The sequence below is a fragment of the Capra hircus genome, chromosome 14, assembly GCF_001704415.2.
Source record: "Capra hircus breed San Clemente chromosome 14, ASM170441v1, whole genome shotgun sequence".
Lineage (NCBI taxonomy): Eukaryota > Metazoa > Chordata > Mammalia > Artiodactyla > Bovidae > Capra > Capra hircus.
The window spans coordinates 66,324,933-66,347,377 of NC_030821.1; the positions used below are offsets into that span (position 1 = coordinate 66,324,933).

Consider the following 22,445-nt stretch of genomic DNA (forward strand, 5'->3'; position numbering starts at 1 on the left):
TACATTTTTCCCCTTTTAATCATTCCTGAAATAAGAATTGTTTAGCAGAATGTTAGAGCTGAAAGGATCCTTAGAAACAGTTTGCCAGTGGTTCTCAATACGGTGCCTCACTTAGAAGATGCTGGGAAATGCAGGGTTGCTTTTGGATATGATAATGACTGAGAGGATGGGTCAAATGGTAAAGAATCTGCCTGCAGGAGACACAGGTTTGATCCCTGGGTGGGGAAGATCCCCTAGAGAGGAAAAGGCAGCCCACTCCAGTAATCTTGCTTGGGAACTCTCATGGACAGAGTAGCTTGGTGGGTTAACGTTCGTGGGGTCACAAAGAGTTGGACATAACTTAGCCACTAAACCACCACCAATGACTGAGAAATGCTGTTGGTATTAGGGATTCTACACATCCTACAATGCAAGAAAGAGTCATTCCTAATGAAGAATTATCCAGCCCATATGCGTACTATGCCCACATAGTAGTGTACTGACTTATTTCTCCATTTCAAAGATTTAGCCAGTTAGGTCCAGAGACGTTATTAATAAGTGCTTACTCAAGGACACACAACTGTGTCTAGAACCCAGATTCTCTTCCTCTTGTCTTACTTCTCTTCAGTGAGTACATTCTTAATAGGAAAACACAGCATTTATATATATATATATATATATATATATATATAATGCTTGCCAATATATATATATATATATTCATTGTACAATGAATATATAAAACACTGTCAAAACATTGGCCAGGCATTAATATTTGAAACTGAAGTAAAACTGCAATTATCTAAAATACTAATACCTTTTCCAATTGCTTTTTTTCTCTTCTAAGAAATCATTCTTTTTCATACAAATCATTAAAAAAAAATCCATCAAGGTTGAAAGAGAGGGGAAGAAATCAACTCATCTATTATAGTTACCAAATAAAACATTTTCTGAATGGGAAAATTACATGGTTTCTGCTGGTTTCAGAACTGGATACTCTTTGTTGTTGCTGTTGTTCAGTTAGTTGTGTCTGACTCTTTGTGACCCCATGGTCTGCAGCATGTCAGGCTCCCCTGTCATTCACTATCTCCTGGAGTTTGCTCATACTCATGTCCATTGAGTTGATGATGCCATCCAACCATCTCATTCTGTCGCCCCCTTCTGTTCCTGCCTCAATCTTTCCCAGCATCAGGGTCTTTTCCAATGAGTCGGCTCTTTGCAACAGGTGTCCAAAGTACTGCAGCTTCAGCATCAGTTTTGCCAATGTATATTCAGGGTTGATCTCCTTTGGGATTGACTGGCTTGATGTCCTTGCTGTCCTAGCGACTCAAGAGTCTTTTCTAGGACCACAGTTCAAAAGCATCAATTCTTCAGCACTCAGCCCCGTTTATGGTCCAACTCTTACATTCGTACATGACTACTGGAAAAACCACAGCTTTGACTATATGTACCTTTTGTTGGCAAAGTGATGTCTCTGCTTTTAAAAATACTGTCTAGGTTTGTCATAGCCTTCCTTCCAAGGAGCAAGCGTCATTTAACTTTATGGCTGCAGTCACAGTCCTCAGCGATTTTGGAACCCAAGAAAATAAAATCTGCCACTGTTCTCATTTTTTTCCCTTCTACTTGCCAAGATGTGATGTGACTAGATGCCATGCCACAGCACAGAAGTCAAGATGACAGAGTAGAAGGATGTGCATGCATCTTCTCCTGCAAGAACATCAAAATCGGATACCCTCTAGTCTAGCACTAATCTCCCCTGCTAACCCTAAAGTAATTTATTACCATGAAAAGAGCACTGAACTAAAAACCCAAAGGCCAGGACGTCCCTGGGGGTTCAGTCGTTGGAACTCTATGCTCCCAATTCGGGGGACCCAGGTTCAATCCCTGATCGGGTAGCCAAGATCCCACGAACTACAACTAAGAGCCTGCACAAAGCAAGGAAGTCCCAGGGCAGCCAAATAAACAAATCAATAATAATAATAAACTCAAAGGCCTTGACATGAATCCCTGCTCTGATATACATATATATACATATAAAATCAGTCACCAAACCTTGACTACATCATAAACCCTCTATATCTCTGTTTCATGTTACATAAAATGAAGATTTTAGGTCTCTGCATCCCTTCTAGCTCTAATATTCTGACTCTATATTGCTTCCTTATTGTATAACTAGTAGGAGTTAAAAAATAGAGGTGTACCACATAAACATTTATGAAGAAGCACACTACACAGTGAGTAGGGACATAATTAAAGACTGGGTCTCAAAAGGCAATCACTGACAGGTTAAATCCTATTAGTTATTGTTCAGTAGCACTTTTCCTCCTAGTGATATCATTTGCCATTATGTATAAAATAAGTATCATTCCTTTTCCCTACATTGTCTTAAAAATAAGGGTTATTTAAAAACAACCTTCAGAATAATCCAAAATTGAAACTTTCTTCTCCAAAAGACATTTTCATTAAATGTTTAATTTCTGCATACACACTAAGATAAAATTTTTAATTTTAGAATAACATTAGAACTGGCAAAGTAGAGCAAATTGGAGGATTTTTGTACTGTACTGATACGTTAAAATATACACAAGTGTGTATGCTTATACATACACACTACATGCCTCCCCACTGAGAAATCAGGATCTTTCAGTTTATCTTTTGCTCTTGACACTATATATACAGTCTAAGAAACTTTTTCTTACAAAATTTCAATTGGTGCATAAAATAGTTCTTATTCCTTTCCATACATTGTGTTATACTTCTGAGGCAATTCATCTATATTAAATAGTAATCAAAAAATAAAATATGGACAGAGATATTTATTTTTATTTCTCCCTCCATCCCACGCACACACACACTCAACACAATTCCTCCTCCTCCTCCACCACCACCACAGCATACAATGTAAGTCAGATATCAAACTGTACGGAGACTTAATCTATAAAAATGTTGATGAATGGCCTTACAATGAACGTACATAACACTTTCAAACTATTCAAGAATATACTCTTAAAATGTATTTTACTGAAGTTCAGTTACTGAAACATAGTTTCTCTTAGAATATTCTGAAGGTTTCTCTGTGTGTGGTCCCTCTGTCTTATTCATCCTAAAGAAATTCATAATCTTTGTTGCTTCTGATGTCTCACTTTGCTGTGGTTATTTCAACAACATTTAAAATATGTTATTTAAATATTAGTGATTCTGCCTTTTAAGATCATAAATGCAATCTTTCAGTCAATTAAACATGCAATTATTAGTCAATCATGTCCACAGGTCTAGGGTTAGATAATAAAAACAGATGTTCCAAAGACAATGGAAAACTGAAACACTGATGTAAACAAACAAAAAAGGACCATCACTATAATCAAAGCATTCTATTTCAAACAAGCAAGAAGTCCTGTCAAATAGATGCTCTTCCACTTGCAATAAACATCTGACAAACAATCAATACTGCAATACTGTACTGTACCAAAACTATCAGAGGTCTCTGCTGATGATAACTCCTTCGCTCGCTTCACAATGGCAATCTCAGGTTTGGGATACCTGCATGCTAAAAATATTTTTAAATCAATGTATTCAAGCAATAACATAAATATGTATAAAACTTTAAATGTATATGAAATTTTGAAGTGAAACATGCTAGTATATGGGCAGTCTTCACTTCATACAATATTGTGGGGACATAAAAATGACAATGTAAGTGGCAGAGCAATCTTAGTAACTGATGAGGAAAATAACCATTGTTCTGTGATTTTTAAATTTCTTTTCAAAACATTAAAAAATTCTCTTACTGGTAGTTATAAAGGGAAAGGTTTTAAACAGTAAAATGATTGACTAAAATATTTGTAACTGAAAATATCAGACACACTGGAATTACAGTACAGTGTCTTATTCTTGGTACTCACAGATTAGAGAAAGAACTTATGGGAACCAGCAAGGAAGGGTGGCAGGAAGGGACAGTTACGGTTTAGAAGTGACAGGTACACACTGCTATATATAAAATGAACAACTAACAAAGACCTTATAAAAAAGTGCTTTATTCTTTGTAAAATAATTAAATTATCAAAAGTTGCTTCAATAGTGCTAGCACTTTCTCATTGTATAACTTACAATATGGAACAAGCAACTTTCCTGTGCCTTGGTGAACTTCCACACTCCTTTTTAAGTCTGAAATTGCTTACATTTTACCTTTCATATTTTTAATATTATGAAATAGCTCAGAGAGTTTCTTGAATGTGAAAATTTTACCAGAATCACTTCCTCCCTAAGTCTTCATCCTTTCACCACAACCTTCTCACTTTCCTCATTTATGTTCGTAAGTTTGCCTTCTCTTAACTCTTCTGGCTGAGTATCTGGAGTCTCTCAAATGGCAGGAGTTCAACAGCAGTATGAATATTCCCAATGTCAGCTATTTCTTCTATAACCTCATTTACATTTGATTAAAATATCACATCAGCATTACCACTTTTCACCCTTTTTTTGGTCAATCTCTTTTGATTATCTTTTTTTAAAAAATGTGAAGCATGGGACAGTTGGAAGGTCAAAAATGAAAGTAATGAACTGTAACCCATTAAACAGAATAAGAATTTATGAACATATATTGATATGAATTCATAACTTTAATAGTTGATGAGGAATGGGGTATTTCATAGACTCAAAGTACCTCCCCACAAAATACTAATCACAAAAGGGAAATAGAAACTCTACAGTGGATAAATCAGACTGATACTACTTAGTCCAGTGTTCAAAGGACATGGTTAACCAAGAAGTGGTTAATATCATCAGGAATAAATAAAAATCATGAGCCACTGACAGGATGGAAAAAAGAACATAAAATTACTTCTGTGATATTCTTGCCTAAGATGCTTAACTGGAAGGTATTCATGAGGAAAGACACAAAACCAAATTGAAGTACTGCTACAACATAACTAGACTATAATCCCCAAAAGTATCAACGTAATGAAAGCCAAGGGAAAGAATGAGAAACTGTTTCAAATAGAGGGAAATCTAAGTGCAATGCATGGTTCTGGACTGGATCTTTTTGATGTAAGGGAATATCAATGGGGCAACTGGTGAAAACTGGAATGACACCAGAGTATAAGAGGGAAGGAATCTATCCATGTTATATTATGGCTTATATAGGACAATGTTCTTGTTTGTAGGAAATATAAGCCAGCTGTAGTAGGCACTGTGATGCAGTCAATCCCTAGCTGCCTGAAATCTTTCCGAGAGACACTCCTCAGTGACAGTCTTGTGAGGGGACTGCCTCAGCTGAAGAAAGTTGCCTCACTCAAGGCTCTGGTGAGGATTATACTTTGAGGATTATCGACCAGTTATGTTGTAGCAGTACTTCAATTTGGTTTTGTCTCTTTCGTCATGAATAACTAACAAGGACCTTTAAAAAAAAGTGCTTTATTCTTTGTAAAAAAAAAAGTTAAATGATCAAAAGTTGCTTCAATAGTCTAGCACTCTGTCTCATCCTGTAACTTACAGTATGGAACAAGTATCTTTCCTATGCCTTGGGGAATTGTCATACTCTTTTCTAAGTCTGAAAGAGCTTACATTTTATCTTTCATATTTTTAATACCATGAAATAGCTCATGATATTAAAGTACTGAAGTATCCTCCTGGTGAGGATTTTAGACAGCACTCCCAATAAACTCCTTGCGTGTTAAGCTTTGTCTCAGAGACTGCTTCCCAAGTAATCTACCCTGTGCCTGGGATGACAGGGTATCATGTCAGCAATTTATCCCAAATGATTCGGGGGAAAGAATTAAAAAAAAAAAAAAAGCTTATACTGTACAATATGTGAAACTTTTCTAGAAACTTGAGGTTGTTTTAATAAAAGTAATATAAAATTGAAAAAGAAAAGAAAAAAGGCAATATAAAATTGAGTGGGGAAAATATAGAAAGAACAGGCTGATGAAAAGCAGAAGAAAAACGTATGACAGAGGGCATGGTTTACCAAAGAAATGAGACTAACCAATGAACAGCATATTCAAGGTAATAATGCAAAAGAAAAAGAGATGAGCAACAAGGAATAAATCTATTATACACCATTTATCACTCAGTGATCACTGCATGACTATAAATCAGTGTTAACAATGTACACTTTCTGTAATATCCTTAACAAACCCTTTTGAGTATTAAAAATGCTATAATGTTTTTGAAACCATAAGGTCTTTCTCACACACAAACATAAAATTTTGCAAGCTCACAAAATATGCCACATCTTACATTATTGTTCTCACACCTGTTTGCCTGTTTCCTTTCAAAATGCAAGTATGCCTGAGTTTATCTACATGACCTCAACTCTTTCTCACCTTAAAAACAAACACTTGCTATACTGTTACAGAAAATATTGCCCCCCTGGACCTGTAGCACTGAACCACTGGAAACATAGAAACACAGAATTGTCAGAAACACAGAACTCAGGTTCAAACCCATATCTATTGAAACAGCATTTGTATTTCAATAAGATTCCCAGGTGATTTTATATGTACATTAAATTTCGTGAAGCAGGTTCTAGTTTTCACTGTGGAATACAGAGAGCTACAAAGAGCACTGCTCCCAACCCTACAGAGAAATAACATCAAACTAAACTCAAATTTATGATTTATTTTTAAGCTTTAAGGGAACTCAAGTCACAAAAACAAATAGCTGGGCCTAAATCAAAACAGAAGAGGCCCCTGCAAGGACAAAGGAGATGTCAGCACATGTTTATCTGAGACAGATGCAACCGGACACCATAAGAAAAAGACGGCTAGAATAGTAAGAGAACAGGTGAAGGCAGGCTGATGATCAGTGAGTCAGTGTCAAGGATTCAGTACGAATACTCTGTGGGAGTCTGCACCTTCCTGCAGGTTCTTTCACTAGAAATCTCACCAGACACAAACGATAACAGAGGGAGCCCTAAGAAAGTGTCCAGTGGTTCAGATCTAGAGGAAAGGAAAAGCTGCAGAAGGGACAGGAAACTATCTGAATCCCTTTTTCAATCTTTCCTATGCGTCAAAGCCTTAATCTATGAAAAGGGCAAAAATACTGTCACTCTTAGGGTAGGTTTTGCCTCAGACTAATTCAGTTTTAGCACTCAAAGTCCCACATTTCAAGAAAAGAAATGTTCCCCCTAGTCCTTTGGTAATTTAATTTGAAAGTGGAGTTTCAAATCATCTTCCTGATTTCTCTAAGCTTCCTACCAAAGGAAATGAAAAGACATTACTTGCTAAATGGTCTGCATATTTTCTACAGCATGCTGCTAAAAAGAGGTGTAATTTGCTTACGCATGCTTACATTTTTCTCTGATAAACTAGAATTTTACACAGGACTCTGCAAAAAATGAGCAAACTAGTACCATATGTTTAAATTACTTTCAGACTCCTGACTGATGGCGAAAGAGATAACCTCAGTACTACTCATAATACTGCCCAACACCCCCTGCCCTCCACGTCCAAAGTTCCCTTTAAACAGCTGAATTCTTTATTGGTACTGCCTCCACAGTCAACTAAAATCCAGCTTCTCCTCACATAATTCTTACAAAACTGACAAATACATCACTCTCTTTCGAGTTATTATATCCAATAAACCTTCTATACCCCCAGCACCCACCCCTCTCACCAGTCTTCCTCTTACTTGAACTATCTAAAGCATCAGATCATCCCCTCTTTCTTGAAACGCTCTCTTCTTCACTTAGCTTCTGGAATACACTATTCTTGTTATTTTCCCTAACTTTGTAGACATTTCTCAGTCTCGCTCTAGTTTTCATTCTTTTAATTTCTTTATTTTTAATTAGAGGATAACTTCTTTATAATATTGTGTTGGCTTCTGCCATATATCAACATGAATTGGCCACAGGTGTATGTATGTTTCTTGATCTTCGTCTTCCCTTCCAACAGACATCATTGTTTTTCAGAGTTCTATCCTGGATCTTCTCCATCTATACACAACTGTTGACACCTACACTTACATCTTCAGCCTAAACTTCAATGAGCTCTAGATTTAAGCATATAAATACACACACACACACACACCTACTCCCTTGACATCTCCATTTATATTCACAGAGGTATCTAAAACTTCAAATCTATTCTTTCCCCAGTCTTCTCCCTTGCAGTAAATAATATGTTTTATTCAGTCACTATAGTCAGAAACCTAAGTCATCACTTACTATTTCCTTTCCCTTAATTTCCTTCCCATCAGCAAGTCCCATCAGATCACTCTCAAAAGTCTATTTGGAACCTATCTCTTCCTCTTCATTTCCATGGCCTCCTAGTCTCAGCCACCAATATTGCTAGCCTAGACCACTGTAACAGCTTGGTCTCCAAGCTTGTGCACTGCACTCTCCAACTTGTAGCAGCCAGTGTGCTCACTCAGTTGTGTCTGACTCTGCTACCCTAGCAGCCAGAGGGCTCTTTAAATACCATTACTCCATTCCTGTTTAAATGGCCTTCATATGGTTTACCCAGAAAGGTCCTGACTAATCTGGCTTCTGCCTGCCAACATCTTATCCCATACCCTTTGTTCATTAAGTTCCACTCATATTTGCCTTCTTTCAATTTCTATAACACGCCAAGTCCCTTCCTTGACACTTGCTTTTCCTTCTGAGAATGCTCTTCCTTTTTGTCTGAATGAATGGCTTCTTGTTAATCCTTTATTTTCATCTTAAATATTACTTAAACAAAAGCCTTCCTAGATCACCTTTAAGTAAAGGCCCTTCTGTTTATACTTCTAATACCACACACTATCTGTAATTATTTCATTATTTACTTTATTTCTCATATCTTTCCACTCTCAAAAATGTAAGTTTCATGAGAATATTTTCCTGAATTAATTCTCTGATGCACCCACAATATCCAGTACCATGTTTATGATATGGTAGATTAACAAATATTTGTTACATAAATAAATTTTCAAAGTTTAGGAAGGTTTTCTTTGAACAGTATGCTAGGTATGTTTTTTAAAAGCTCATTCAAAAATCTAAAGGAAAATTACAGTAAAAGTTAGAAAGTTAAGAGATCTATTAAGACAGTTGGAAGTCCCAGATACTAGTTTTTTGACTTTTTCAAAATTCTCCCACAATTTACAAACTTTTTGCACATTGACTTTGCTTTGATTTCCCTTATTTTAAAACTAACAATGCCATATTCACTTTCGTATTGAATGTATATATTATGTAAACATATAAAAGGTAGACTAAGTTATGTTACCAGCACAGGTGACTTTTATTGAGCATTTGAGTTGTTACCTTTTTTCCAGCATGTTAAAAATCCGAGATATGAATATCTGTTGTCATTGTTATTTAGTCCTTAAGTCATGTCCAATTCCTTTGTGACACCATGGACTGTTATCTGCCAGGTTCCTCTGTCCGTGGGATTTCCCAGGCAAAAATACTGGAGTGGGTTGGCATTTCCTTCTCCAGGGGATCTTCCCAACCAAGGGATCAAAACCAGGTCTCTTGCATTGCAGGAAGATTCCTTACCCACCAGGAAAGCCCTGTGAATATCTAAAAAGGTGCAATAATAAAAACAGGGATTTTAGAGTCAAACAAAGCTAAGCTAAAAACTTACTCTACTTACTCCACTCTGCCACACAGGTTTAAGATCTTGGGCAAGCTCCTCTTAGCCTCAGCATCTTAATCCAGAGAATGGAGATGATTCATTCTCTCTCCAAGAGAAGTAAACAGAAGAATTACATGAAAACCCACTTAATTAGCTCAGTATATCTATAGCAAATATTCAGTAACTGCTAAGTAATGTAATGAAACTAGCGTCAGCAGCAGCAATAGGGGAGCAGTGGGATGTGTACTATAAAATATAATAACCATTATACAACAGAAATTCTGAAGCTATACTACAAAAATATCATGCTATTTTTAAAACCACAAATGTTTTAATAACCTAATGCCCGAAATACTCTATACTAAGACTCAGAAAGAAGACAGAAAATCTAAATTAAGCCAAGTAAAGAACACCATTCTAACTTCAACTAAGTACCTTTTAGATATTTACAACAATCCTTTGAACGGCCATAATCGTAATGTTAGCACAAATATGAGCTCTTCAGTGTGAGATCTGAAGAGTCAAAGATCAGTATCAATGTGATAGGCACAATGGGCTAGCTGGAAAGACAGGAGAAAGCAGTGGTCTGTGTCACTGAAACGTCTATCAAGATTTCTATAGAGTGAGGTAAGTTAGAAGGAGAAAAACAAATAATGTACATTAACATATATATATGGAATTTAGAAAGATGCTACTGATGAAATTATTTGCAGGGCAGCAATGGAAACACAGACATAGAGAACAGACTGTGGATATAAGGGGTGGGGAAGGAGAGGGCAGGATGGATGGAGAGTAACATGGAAACTTACATTACCATGTGTAAAGTAAATAGCCAATGGTAATTTGCTGTATGACTAAGGGAACTCAAACCGAGCTAGAGGGGTGGGATGGGGAGGGAGGCTGGAGGGAGGTTCAAGAGAGAGGGAACATATGGTATACCTGTGGCTGATTCAGGTTGGTGAAGCATTTCTCCTTCAAGCAAAAAATTAAAAAAAAAAAAAAAAAAGATTAAACTCTACTGAAAAACCTAAGGGTGAAGAGAGAGAGAGAAAATGAAAGAAAAATAAGAATAAGAAGAAAACACCATGGAAGAGTGACAAAAAGCAGACATTAGAAACCGTAACAGATGCCAAGAAGCAGTCCTCCTTACACAGCAGAAAAGTTTACCACAACCACAAGGGATGAATGAGAACAGAGTAGCACAGTCTGAGGGCACTGGAGATACGATGGGGAGCGGCACAATAAATCCAACACCTTTCACCAGCACTATGACACAGTCTGAAAAGCGTGCCAACTGAAACAGCACAGTGTTCTGGAGGCACTGAATGTGATGACTAGTACATCTACAAATAGAAGTAAGTAGCCCCAAAGAAAATCATTGTATTAAAATACAGTAAACAAAAACTATGACATCTGGTAGAAGCAAAACTGTGCTCAATACACTTTACTAAGGCAGAGAAAAATGCAGTATATTCAGATATGTTGCCATCAAAAATAGTCAAAGTAAATATTTCAGAGGTTAAGAGAAATGGCATTTTGCTACCTGCAAAGTCCTTTGTGTAGAAGAGTCTCTCATTTACCAGATAGTTTCAGGTAACTACTTTATTATATTTTAACAAGTAACTACTTGCTTTTATGTGATTTTTTTCATTAACTTAGAGCAGACATAAACCTATGAGTCAAGGACAAGGCTAGAGTTTTACAAATTAATTCAGCTGACTAGCAAAATGCTAATAAACTCTGCACTCAGGAATTTAGCCCCTATTTGTTCCAGTTAGCTTTATACTCTCACATGCCAAAGAAAACCAGAAAAGAGTATAGTTATGCAAACTCATTACTATTTTTAGAAAAACTAAAACAGTCATTGTTAATAGTGGTTCAATAACAGATCATCCCTAACTTTCAAGGTCATCCATTATCGTTAGTTCTGCCTGACCCTTTGGATGACCCTATAACACTGCGGACTTTATATTCTTTCGATTTTCCTATCTACAAATTTGTTTATAAAAATTTACTTGTCACAATTACTATAAAAAGTAAGCAAATAGTCACTACTGAGAGGACCACCACCAAATTACTGGTGAATTCAACAATAGCAGTGTTTGACTTATCTGAAGTCCTATTTTCTAAGTGTCTAACTTTTAGAATTTAGTTAAGAACTTAGAAGTGAAAGGACATCACAATCAAGGAAAACAGTTATTGCAAAGTTCACTTATGATAATGAGGTGAAGAGTCTGATAGTGAACATGTGCTCAGTCACTCAGTCGTGCCTGACTCTTTGTAACTCCATGTACTGTAGCCCAACAGGCTCCTCTGTCTAGGAATTTCCAGGCAAGAATACTGGAGTGGGTTGCCATTCCCTCTTCCAGGGAATCTTCCCAACCTAGGGATCAAACCCACATCTCTTGAGTCTCCTGCCTTGCAGGCAGACTCTTTACCACTGATCCACCTGGGAAGCCCCAAAGAGTTTGATAGAGAGGTGAGGAATTACTCTTATGTCCTTATCCAGAGAAAAATAAATGTAAAATGAAGGAAATGAGCTAGAAGCAGAGAATATACTGAAAATAGTAAGTATCAATGGATGATAGGAAAAGGAGAGAGACAGGGACAAAGAGTGAAGAAAAAATCGTCTTTTCTATTTATATATTTATATGAAATATAGCATTTCATATGAAGCAACGGCCGTTGATCAGACTGGTTTTATTTTACTCAATTCCTCCCCTTCCTCCCATTCAATGTCTCCTCCAGGGACAGTTGGCAATATCTAGAGACATTTTTGGTTCACAAAACTTGGGGTGAGGAGGGTGGGAGGGGGCTATTGGCATCTAGTGCCTAGAAGACAGGGATGCTGCTAAATATCCTATGTGAAGGACAACCCCCACAACAAAGAATTATTCAATCCAAAATGTCAATATTGCCAAAGTTGAGAAATCCTGATATAGAGGAAAGGTCCCATACACCTATATATGTGTGTGTGTGTGTGTGTGTGTATATAAATCAATATATTAATATATAACAAAGGAATCACTGTCACTACACTGGCACTCAGAATGTTGAAAAGTCTTAAACAAAAATTCAATATGTTACTGGTGTACATTAATGAAGAACGATACGATATAAAATTTCTAACAGAAATGATTAATTTTTACACATACTGAGAAAAAGGAACAAACTACAGTTATCAGTTATGGTTACTACACAGAATATCTCCTTCTAATTTTCTTTCCCTTCAATCTACACTGGCCTTAGCAATTTGCTTGATCAACAGCATGCAGCAGAAATGACATTTGGGGACTTCCAAGGCTAGGTCATAAATCTGTGGTAGGCTGAATACTACCCACCCCCACCCCCCACCATATGTCCACATTCTAATTCTTCTACCTGTGTTCACAGCACAGTTTGCAGATGTGACTAAATTAAGGATTTTGAGAGAGAAAGATTATCCTGAATAATCCAGGTCAGTTCTAAATGTAATCCCAAGGGCCCTTCTAAGAGAAAGGTAAAAAGGTCAGTGATGTGACAGCTGAAGCAGAGATTAACGTGAGCAGGAATGAGCACATGCCAAAACCTGGAAGAAACAAGGACCAGGTTCTCCACTAGGGCCTGGAGAAGGACAGAACCTTGGTAACACTTTTATTTTAGCCCCTTAAGTCTAATTTTGGCCTTCAGACTTCCGGAACTCTAACGAATGAATTTGTGTTGTTTTAAGCAGATGGTGACTGCAGCCATGAAATTAAAAGATGCTTACTCCTTGGAAGAAAAGTTATGGCCAACCTAGATAGCATATTCAAAAGCAGAGACATTACTTTGCCGACTAAGGTCCATCTAGCCAAGGCTATGGTTTTTCCTGTGGTCATGTAAGGATCTGAGAGTTGGACTGTGAAGAAAGCTGAGTGCTGAAGAATTGATGCTTATGAACTGTGGTGTTGGAGAAGACTCTTGAGAGTCCCTTGGACTGCAAGGAGATCCAACCAGTCCATTCTGAAGGAGATCAGCCCTGGGGTTTCTTTGGAAGGAATGATGCTAAAGCTGAAACTCTAGTACTTTGGCCACCTCATGCAGAGTTGACTCATTGGAAAAGACTCTGATGCTGGGAGGGATTGGGGGTAGGAGGAGAAGGGGACGACTGAGGATGAGATGGCTGGATGGCATCACTGACTGGATGGATGCAAGTCTGAGTGAACTCCAGGAGTTGGTGACGGACAGGGAGGCCTGGCGTGCTGCGATTCATGGGATCGCAAAGAGTCGGACAGGACTGAGTGACTGAACTGAACTGAAGCCACTATATTTGTGGTAATTTGTTACAGCAGCAATAGGAAACTGATACAAAGTCTTACCACTTCTACTCAGCTCTCTTGGAACATTTTCTCTGGGAGTCCTGATTCATTTTAAGACTGTCATGCTGGTGAAATCAAATGCATCTACACTGGTAAGTAGTTCCATTTGAGCCCAAACTCCCAGTCATGTCCAACAAAAGTACCAGACAAGTGAGTGAAGCCATCTTGGATCCTGTAACTAGCTCATCTGCCAGCTGTTTACTACATGACCCCCACAGATACTATATGAAAGGGACAAATCACCCAGCTAAGCCCTGCCTATATTCCTGATCCATAAAACCATGAGCTATAACACAATGGCCACTGTTTTATGTCACAAATAACTCTAGAGCTCAAGTTACATGTTAAATGATGATTAAAGGTTGTTAATAGAATATATCCATTTTATAATGGAAGGGAAAAAATTCTACTTATGTTATCTGTTTTCTAGGCAGAATCCCTAGTTATAGGGCTACTCCAATATGCTCATTAACTCTTAAAACTATTCATAATTAAGGCTGTTGGGATATACTGCCATAATCAGGCTCTTTCCATATTGGAAAAATAACTGATCATAACAAAGCTTCATTTACTTATCCACGGCCAATATATAGAAGTTCCCAGCTTATTAGAGATGACTCACTCCTCCTGATTCAGTCCACATTTCATATCCTCATCTGTTCTCCTCCTGGAGGTCCAGTTATTATTTTCTTTTACTGTTTCACTAAGGCACTGAAATATCTTTACTTGCAAATGTTAAACTGGAGTATGAAATGTTTTCTTGCCCTCTTTCCTATTCTCTCTGAGCAAAAGCCAAGATTATCTTCAATTTATCCCAGAGGCTAACAGCTTAACAGCTTTGCTACTTTCTTATATAATCCTATACAAAGGGTTGACAAAAATGAGAATACTCTTGTTAAGAGTCCAAGATCCCTACTGGATTTGAACTCCAGGAAAAAGTCATTTTTGTTTTTATGTATTCTAAGTATGCTATATGGCAAGTTCTCAAAACAAAACTCCTTATTATACCTTAAGTAAACAATCACAAAGGTGGGGAACTACAAGATTAACTTTAGAATTATATGGGATATCTATATGAATGCAGATAAATGGTTAAAAAAATTTTTTAAACATATACAATTACCACTTATACAGAGAAACAAAAAAAATGCAAGCTGATTAGGATCTAAGATTGAATAAAAAAAAAAAACTGCCCTGTTCACCTCAAAACATCCGTTGAAAGTGAAGTCACTCAGTAGTGTCCAACTCTTTGCAACCCCATGGACTAGTAGCCTACCAGGCTCCTCCCTCCATGGGATTCTCCAGGCAAGAGTACTGGAGTGGGTTGCCATTTATTTGCATATATATATAAAGAATCTCATTTTTAAAATAACATAAGTACACATTTTAAAAAAATATTTTCTAAGAAGCTCTTTTTTCAAATCATGTCTTTCTTTATGCCTCCCCAAAAGCCAGCTCTTACTTTTCTGTGTAATTCTCCAACAATCATTAATTACAACAAGTTAATAAGCATTCAAGGTAGCCTCCAAGATGACCCCAATTATTTCCACCTCCTGGTATTCACATCCTATATAGTATCTCCCATAGTGTACAACTAGGGCAAAAAAGGATGGACTAGCTCTTCTAAGACTGGGTTATGAAATACTGTGGCTTCCAGCTTAGGTCTCTAATCACTCATTCTGGAAGAAGCCAGCTGCCATGTCTTGAAACAATCAGACAGCACTGTGGAGAGATCCACATGGCAAGGAACTGAGACTTCTAGCCAACAGCTATGTGAGTGAGTGTTCTTGGAACTGGTTCTTCCAGCCCCAGTCCAAACTTCAGATGATGCAGCCCCAGCTGAAAGCTTGATTAACACTTGATGAGAGACCTTGAGCCAGAAATAACCCCCTAAGCTGCCTCAGGACTCCTAATCCTCAGAAACCATGAGAAAATACATATTTGTTTTAAGTCACTATGCTTTGAGGTAATTTGTTGTATAGCTATGTATAACTTGATGTACTCCTTTTCCTATTTGGAACCAGTCTATTGTTCCATGTCCAGTCTAACTGTTGCTTCCTGACCTTGAATATAGGTTTCTCAAGAGGCAGGTCAGGTGGTCTGGTATTCCCATCTCTTTCAGAATTTTCCACAGTTTATTGTGATCCACACAGTCAAAGGCTTTGGCAGAGTCAATAAAGCAGAAATAGATGTTTTTCTGGAACTCTCTTGCTTTTTCCATGATCCAACAAATGTTGGCAATTTGATCTCTGGTTCCTCTGCTTTTTCTAAAACCAGTCTGAACATCAGGAAGTTCACGGTTCACGTATTGCTGAAGTCTGGCTTGGAGAATTTTGAGCATTACTTTACTAGCGTGTGAGATGAATACAATTGTGTGGTAGTTTGAGCATTCTTTGGCATTGCCTTTCTTTGGAATTGGAATGAAAACTGACCTTTTCTAGTCCTGTGGCCACTGCTGAGTTTTCCAATTTTGCTGGCATATTGAGTGCAGCACTTTCACAGCATCATCTTTCAGGATTTGAAACAGCTCCACTGGAATTCCATCACCTCCACTAGCTTTGTTCATAGTGATGCTTTCTAAGGCCCACTTGACTTCACATTCCAGGATGTCTGGCTCTAGGTGAGTGATCACACCATCGTGATTATCTTGGTCGTGAAGCTCTTTTTTGTACAGTTCTTCCGTGTATTCTTGCCACCTCTTCCTAATATCTTCTGCTTCTGTTAGGTCCATACCATTTCTGTCCTATATCGAGCCCATCTTTGCATGAAATGTTACCTTGGTATCTCTAATTTTCTTGAAGAGACATCTAGTCTTTCCCATTCTGTTGTTTTCCTCTATTTCTTTGCATTGATTGCTGAAGAAGGCTTTCTTATCTCTTCTTGCTATTCTTTGGAACTCTGCATTCAGATGCTTATATCTTTCCTTTTCTCTTTGATTTTCACTTCTCTTCTTTTCATAGCTATTTGCAAGGCCTCCCCAGACAGCCATTTTGCTTTTTTGAATTTCTTTTCCATGGGGATGGTCTTGATCCCTGTCTCCTGTACAATGTCACAAACCTCATTCCATAGTTCATCAGGCACTCTATCGATCAGATCTAGTCCCTTAAATCTACTTCTCACTTCCACTGTATAATCATAAGGGATTTGATTTAGGTCATACCTGAATGATCTAGTGGTTTTCCCTATTTTCTTCAATTTAAGTCTAAGGAGTTCATGATCTGACCCACAGACGGCTCCTGGTCTTGTTTTTGCTGACTGTATAGAGCTTCTCCATCTTTGGCTGCAAAGAATATAATCAATCTGATTTCGGTACTTACCATCTGGTGATGTCCATGTGTAGAGTCTTCTCTTGTGTTGTTGGAAGAGAGTGTTTGCTATGACCAGTGCGTTCTCTTGGCAAAACTCTATTAGCCTTTGCCTTGCTTCTTTTCGTATTCCAAGGCCAAATTTGCCTGTTACTCCAGGTGTTTCTTGACTTCCTACTTTTGCATTCCAGCACATGGAACAACAGACTGGTTCCAAATAGGAAAAGGAGTACGTCAAGGCTGTATATTGTCACCTTGCTTAGTTAACTTTTATGTAAAATACATCATGAAAAACACTGGGCTGGAAGAAGCACAAGCTGGAATCAAGATTGCTGGGAGAAATATCAATAACCTCAGATATGCACATGACACCACCCTTATGGCAGAAAGTGAAGAGGAACTAAAAAGCCTCTTGATGAAAGTGAAAGGGGAGAGTGAAAAAGTTGGCTTAAAGTCAACATTCAGAAAACGAAGATCACGGCATCTGGTCCCATCACTTCATGGGAAATAGATGGGGAAACAGTGGAAACAGTGTCAGACTTTATTTTTCTGGGCTCCAAAATCACTGCAGAGGTGATTGCAGCCATGAAATTAAAAGATGCTTATTCCTTGGAAGGACAGTTATGACCAACCTAGATAGCATATTCAAAAGCAGAGACATTACTTTGCCAACAAAGGTCCGTCTAGTCAAGGCTATGGTTTTTCCAGTAATCATGTATAGATGTGAGAGTTGGACTGTGAAGAAAGCTGAGCGCCAAAGAATTGATGCTTTTGAACTGTGGTGTGGAGAAGACTCTTGAGAGTCCGTTGGACTGCAAGGAGATCCAACCAGTCCATTCTCAAGGAGATCAACCCTGGGATTTCTTTGGAAGGAATGATGCTAAAGCGTAAACTCCAATACTTTGGCCACCTCCTGCGAAGAGTTGACTCACTGGAAAAGACTCTGATGCTGGGAGGGATTGGGGGCAGGAGGAAAAGGGGATGACAGAGGATGAGATGGCTGGATGGCATCACTGACTCGATGGACATGAGTTTGAGTGAACTCAGGGAGCTGGTGATGGACAGGGAGGCCTGGTGTGCTGCAATTCAGGGGGTCACAAAGAGTCGGACACGATTGAGCGAGAGACTGAACTGAACTGAACTGAATGTATAACTAATACAATGAATCTGCTCATTGAAAAACCAAGTTGATATTTTAAATGTCTTTAAAAATAATTACAAATAGAAACAGTAATTGCAGAAATTTGAAAACAAATTTGTTTTAAAAAGGTCAGCTAAAATTAAAAGGCAATAGTAATAATATCAGCACAACAATGTACTGTCAGGAAAATATGGACTCTTTCTGGAAGAAAGACAGTGGGTTGAACATCTACCTTAAAAAAACTTGGGAGGAAATCAATTTGTAATTTAAAAATCACAATATCTTACTTAACAATAACAAGACATCCCACAAAGTTTGCTTTATCTATACAAATTGATTATAAGGCTTTATCTTGCCACAGACTATATCAAATGCCTACTGATAAACACATAAGAAAGATAAGGGCCAATGTGACATATTTCAGCAGTAGACCCACTTCCATTTCAAAGCATAGATGTTTTCCTGTAAAGTTTCCACACCACATCCAAAACATTACATTAGATCATCCAAGCACACGCTTTCCAAAAACATATAAGATTTCCTATTATAAGAAACAGCTCTTTTAATGATTTATTTCATTAGAAAGTGCACTTAGTACACACACATTTAATACACAGGCTGAGTATTTAAAAACACTCAAAAAGCAACAATAAAAGAAAAACATGACAATTTTTCATTTGGGGAAAAATTTTATTTCAGCAATAGACTGAGCTGTATGCATTCTTGACATAAGAAATTTCTTTACCTTACATGGTTAATGAATAGGGTAATTTACTAGTTTTGATTCCAGTTATCTCCCTCAAAACTATATGCACTGACTGGTATCGAAAACTGTATTAGAATTAATTCTATACTAAAAATTAAAGCATCATCATCGATAAATGTCACATGAGTCAAAGGGCACTAATTTAGTCATCAACATTGGTAAAATTAGTTGACTTAAACTTTACAATTGTTTAGCATATAAGTCAAATAAGCATTGGCTACTACATTGTTTCCTATATCCTTGCTTGTTTATCTTGAACACAATTTAAATTACCAACTTCTCTCTCATGTAACTTATATATTATTAAGTTTGGCATTAACTGATCTCCATTGACTGAAATTTATAGGTCCCTTCCAGTATTTAAAACCATGTTAAATTTTAAAGCATTACCTTCACTGGAAAATGTAGCATTCCTACCACAATACTATTGGCATGTGCTAAAACAATAAGATACAAGGTAAAACTTATCCATGTGTATCACAGAACATGCTTTTTATGAACTGTTATAAAATCATATTAAGAAGGCCCTCCAATCTTGAAAAAATGTTAATGCAGAATTTCTAAGAAATTACTTAGAAAAGGCCAAATGTGAGTTCAAACAGTCTTATCCACAGAGAAAGATTCCCAAAACTAATGCTCTGGCATGGATGTCTTTATAGTTTTTTCCAATGGTCACATTTTTGGAAATTATTATTTTAAAAACTACACAGAGTGCACATATAGCTTACAAATATGCTAATATCTGATTATGACTTCATATAATATCATGATTACATATTGAGTAATCGAATTGATTGGGATGTTACATTTTTCCTATGGAAGCACTGTGAGTAGACAATGTCTGGAATGATCCAGTACCATAAATTGTTCCACAATTCCCTGAACTGAGGAAAAGAAAGCAGTTAAAAGGCCCAACTAATAAAAAGTTTCTGAAAAAGTAGTATAGAAAAATCATGCTTATGAGGTACATAATTCTTTCCTCCATTCCTATCCACAGATCAATGAAGCACTTCCAAGTGCCTCTGGCAAATGAAACGTCTTTTTCCAAATAAATGGGCTCTTAATGTAAGGAATCTATGAAATGTTTATTTACCTACCAACCCTGAAGGAGGAGAGGCGTAAACTAAGGGGAAAAAAACACAACTTTCAAACACACCAGTATGTAATATAAAACAGCAGCAATGTATTTTGTTTGTATCAGGGTATTTAATTGGCAAAGGTATTTTAAGAATGAATGATTGATCACTGGTCCCTTTCACCTCTTCTGGTTTTCTGACTTTTTAGCTTTTTCACTTGGACTCAAATTCTGACCTACCAGCATTCTGCACTAGTTTTAAAAATATCCTCTTTTAACATGTTAGCTTAAAAATAGCTTGGTTTTCACCATTCCAGATTATTTTTGAGCAGAAGTCTGCTTTTTATTGTAGAGTCACAGATTTCCAGAAAAAAAAATACCCTCCTATCTACTGCATTCTTTCATCCTCTGAGGAAACAACAGAAAGGGGAGTTTAACTTGGGTAGCACCAAACCTATGAAGGACTGACTTGCCAGTCTGTATGTGCTATTGCTGGTCTACTCCACTCCTTCCATTTCCCAGGAAAATGTTTCCTTCGGCTGTTCAAATGAATCCAACTGGAGGCGTGTACAAACAAGCAGCTGAGAGTATCTCTGCCTTAAGAAGCAACATCCCTTCTTTCGGACCCACACATCTTTTGATAACCATTCAACAAAGTTTCCTCCTGCCTGTTGGCTTAGCCACCTGCACGGCTGCACGTTCCCAGAAGCAGCACGAGCTAGGGGACAGGACGACTGGGGGGCGTGGGGGGCGGGGGAGAGTGAACACGGCAAATCTAAACAAAATCAGATTCTCGTCGGTTGGTAATTGGGGCTGAAGCTCCGATTCTGAGGCTGGGGAGGAACCAGCCAAGCGTTGGCCCCGGCTGCCTGGCACGATCCACGCCTGTCCTACCTGCCCCGGGGACACTCAGGAGGCGGAAAGTTCCCCTCCTCTGACGTCCCAGGCGCGAGGCCAGGAAGGCGAAGGGAGCGGCGGCCAGGGGCCCAGGCCGAGGGGCGGGTGGGGGAAAGGAGGGCGCCGGGCCCCCCGGATCGCCCCCCTCGGGTCCCCCTTACCTTGAGCGATGGCGATCGACTCGAAGCGGTGCAGCTCCTTGAGCAGGCAGCTCCTCTCGCTGGAGTGCAGGCTGTAGATGAAGTCGCGCGCGCCCTGAGCCGTGTTCAGCGCCTCCATGGGCTCCTTCTTGGGGTGGGTGCCCAGCGCCCGGGGGCCTCCCGGGGCCGCGAGCGCGAGCAGCCCCCGCCCGCAGCAGCACCAGGAGGGCGGACGGGGCGCGGCGGCGGCGGCGGCGGCGGCGGCCGGGCCCGGCCTCAGGCTGCGCGCGGTCCAGCTCCTCAGCAGCGGCAGCAGCCGGGACATGGCGGGCTGAGGAGCGGGGACCCCGCGGCAGTCCGGGAGGGCGATTTCTGACGAGGCCGCGGGAAAGAAGGAGCTGGCCTCAGCCCGACCCCGCCCCAATGTCCTCCTGACAGGCGACCGAGGCGCCGGGCACCATGCACTCCTCGGCCCGCGCGGCTGGAGCCTCTTCTTGCGTCCTCCTTCCCTTCCCCGAAGGCCCGCGGCGCCTCCAGTCCCTCCCGACGAGGAAAACTTTCTCTGAGGCGGCCGGGCCGGGAGAGCGCTCCAGGAGAAGACTGGCTGGCGGGCGGGCTGGCGGCGCGGGCGGGCGCCTCCCAGCCGACCCGGAGCAGCGCGGGCGGGCGGGCGGGTTCGGCAAGGGTTTGCGTCTGTCAGTCTTATCTTCCAGAGGGATGAGTCAGCCACGCGCCGCCCTTCTCCGGCACCGCCCTCCCTTATCGCCGGTTTTCCCAGCCTCTGGCCGGCGCTCGTCCTCACGCCTCAAGTCTGCCTCAAAGGAGCCGCGCTCTCGGGCCCCAGCCGCCGCCACTACCCCTAGCGGCAGGGTAGGGGGTAACAGGGCGGGGCGAAGGAAAGGGGCGGGCAAGGGGCGGAGCTGCGCAGGCGCAGTGCGCAGGCTCGCCGGGCGCGCGCGCGCTCCCGCGTGAGGGGAGTGCACGCGGGTCCTCCCGCCCTCCAGTGCTTGAAGGTGTAGGAAGAAGGCAGTGGCTGCCGGCTCTGACCTCCGCCGCGTTTGAGTCCAGACTGAGGGGTACGGAAGATCCTTGAGCCCCTCGCTGGGCTGGGTAGTGCGACTGCCACCCGTCCTGCCCTAGCGTCATACCTGAATCTGAGGCTGGTTCTGAATGATGGTCCAGCGTGTGGCCCCCTTCGCTTGACACAGGCCTCACCACAGCGCCCTGCTTTGGGTTATTGAAGCGCTCAAGCCG

General features: G+C 39.7%; 1 protein-coding gene across 2 annotated transcripts in view; it reads right to left on the bottom strand.

The window, feature by feature from the left end:
- Positions 1–22,026, bottom strand: part of TMEM65 (transmembrane protein 65) — a 48,846-nt gene extending 26,820 nt beyond the window's left edge. Inside the window, exons 1-2 of one of the 2 annotated variants that reach the window (XM_018058546.1) lie at positions 21,213–22,026; positions 3,446–3,526 (exon numbers count right to left, since the gene is read on the bottom strand). In XM_018058546.1, the coding sequence (XP_017914035.1) occupies positions 3,446–3,526; positions 21,213–21,516 (385 nt within the window). In that variant the 5' untranslated portion in view covers positions 21,517–22,026. The remainder of the gene's footprint in view (positions 1–3,445; positions 3,527–21,212) is intronic. The other variant, XM_018058547.1, reaches the window with a different exon arrangement.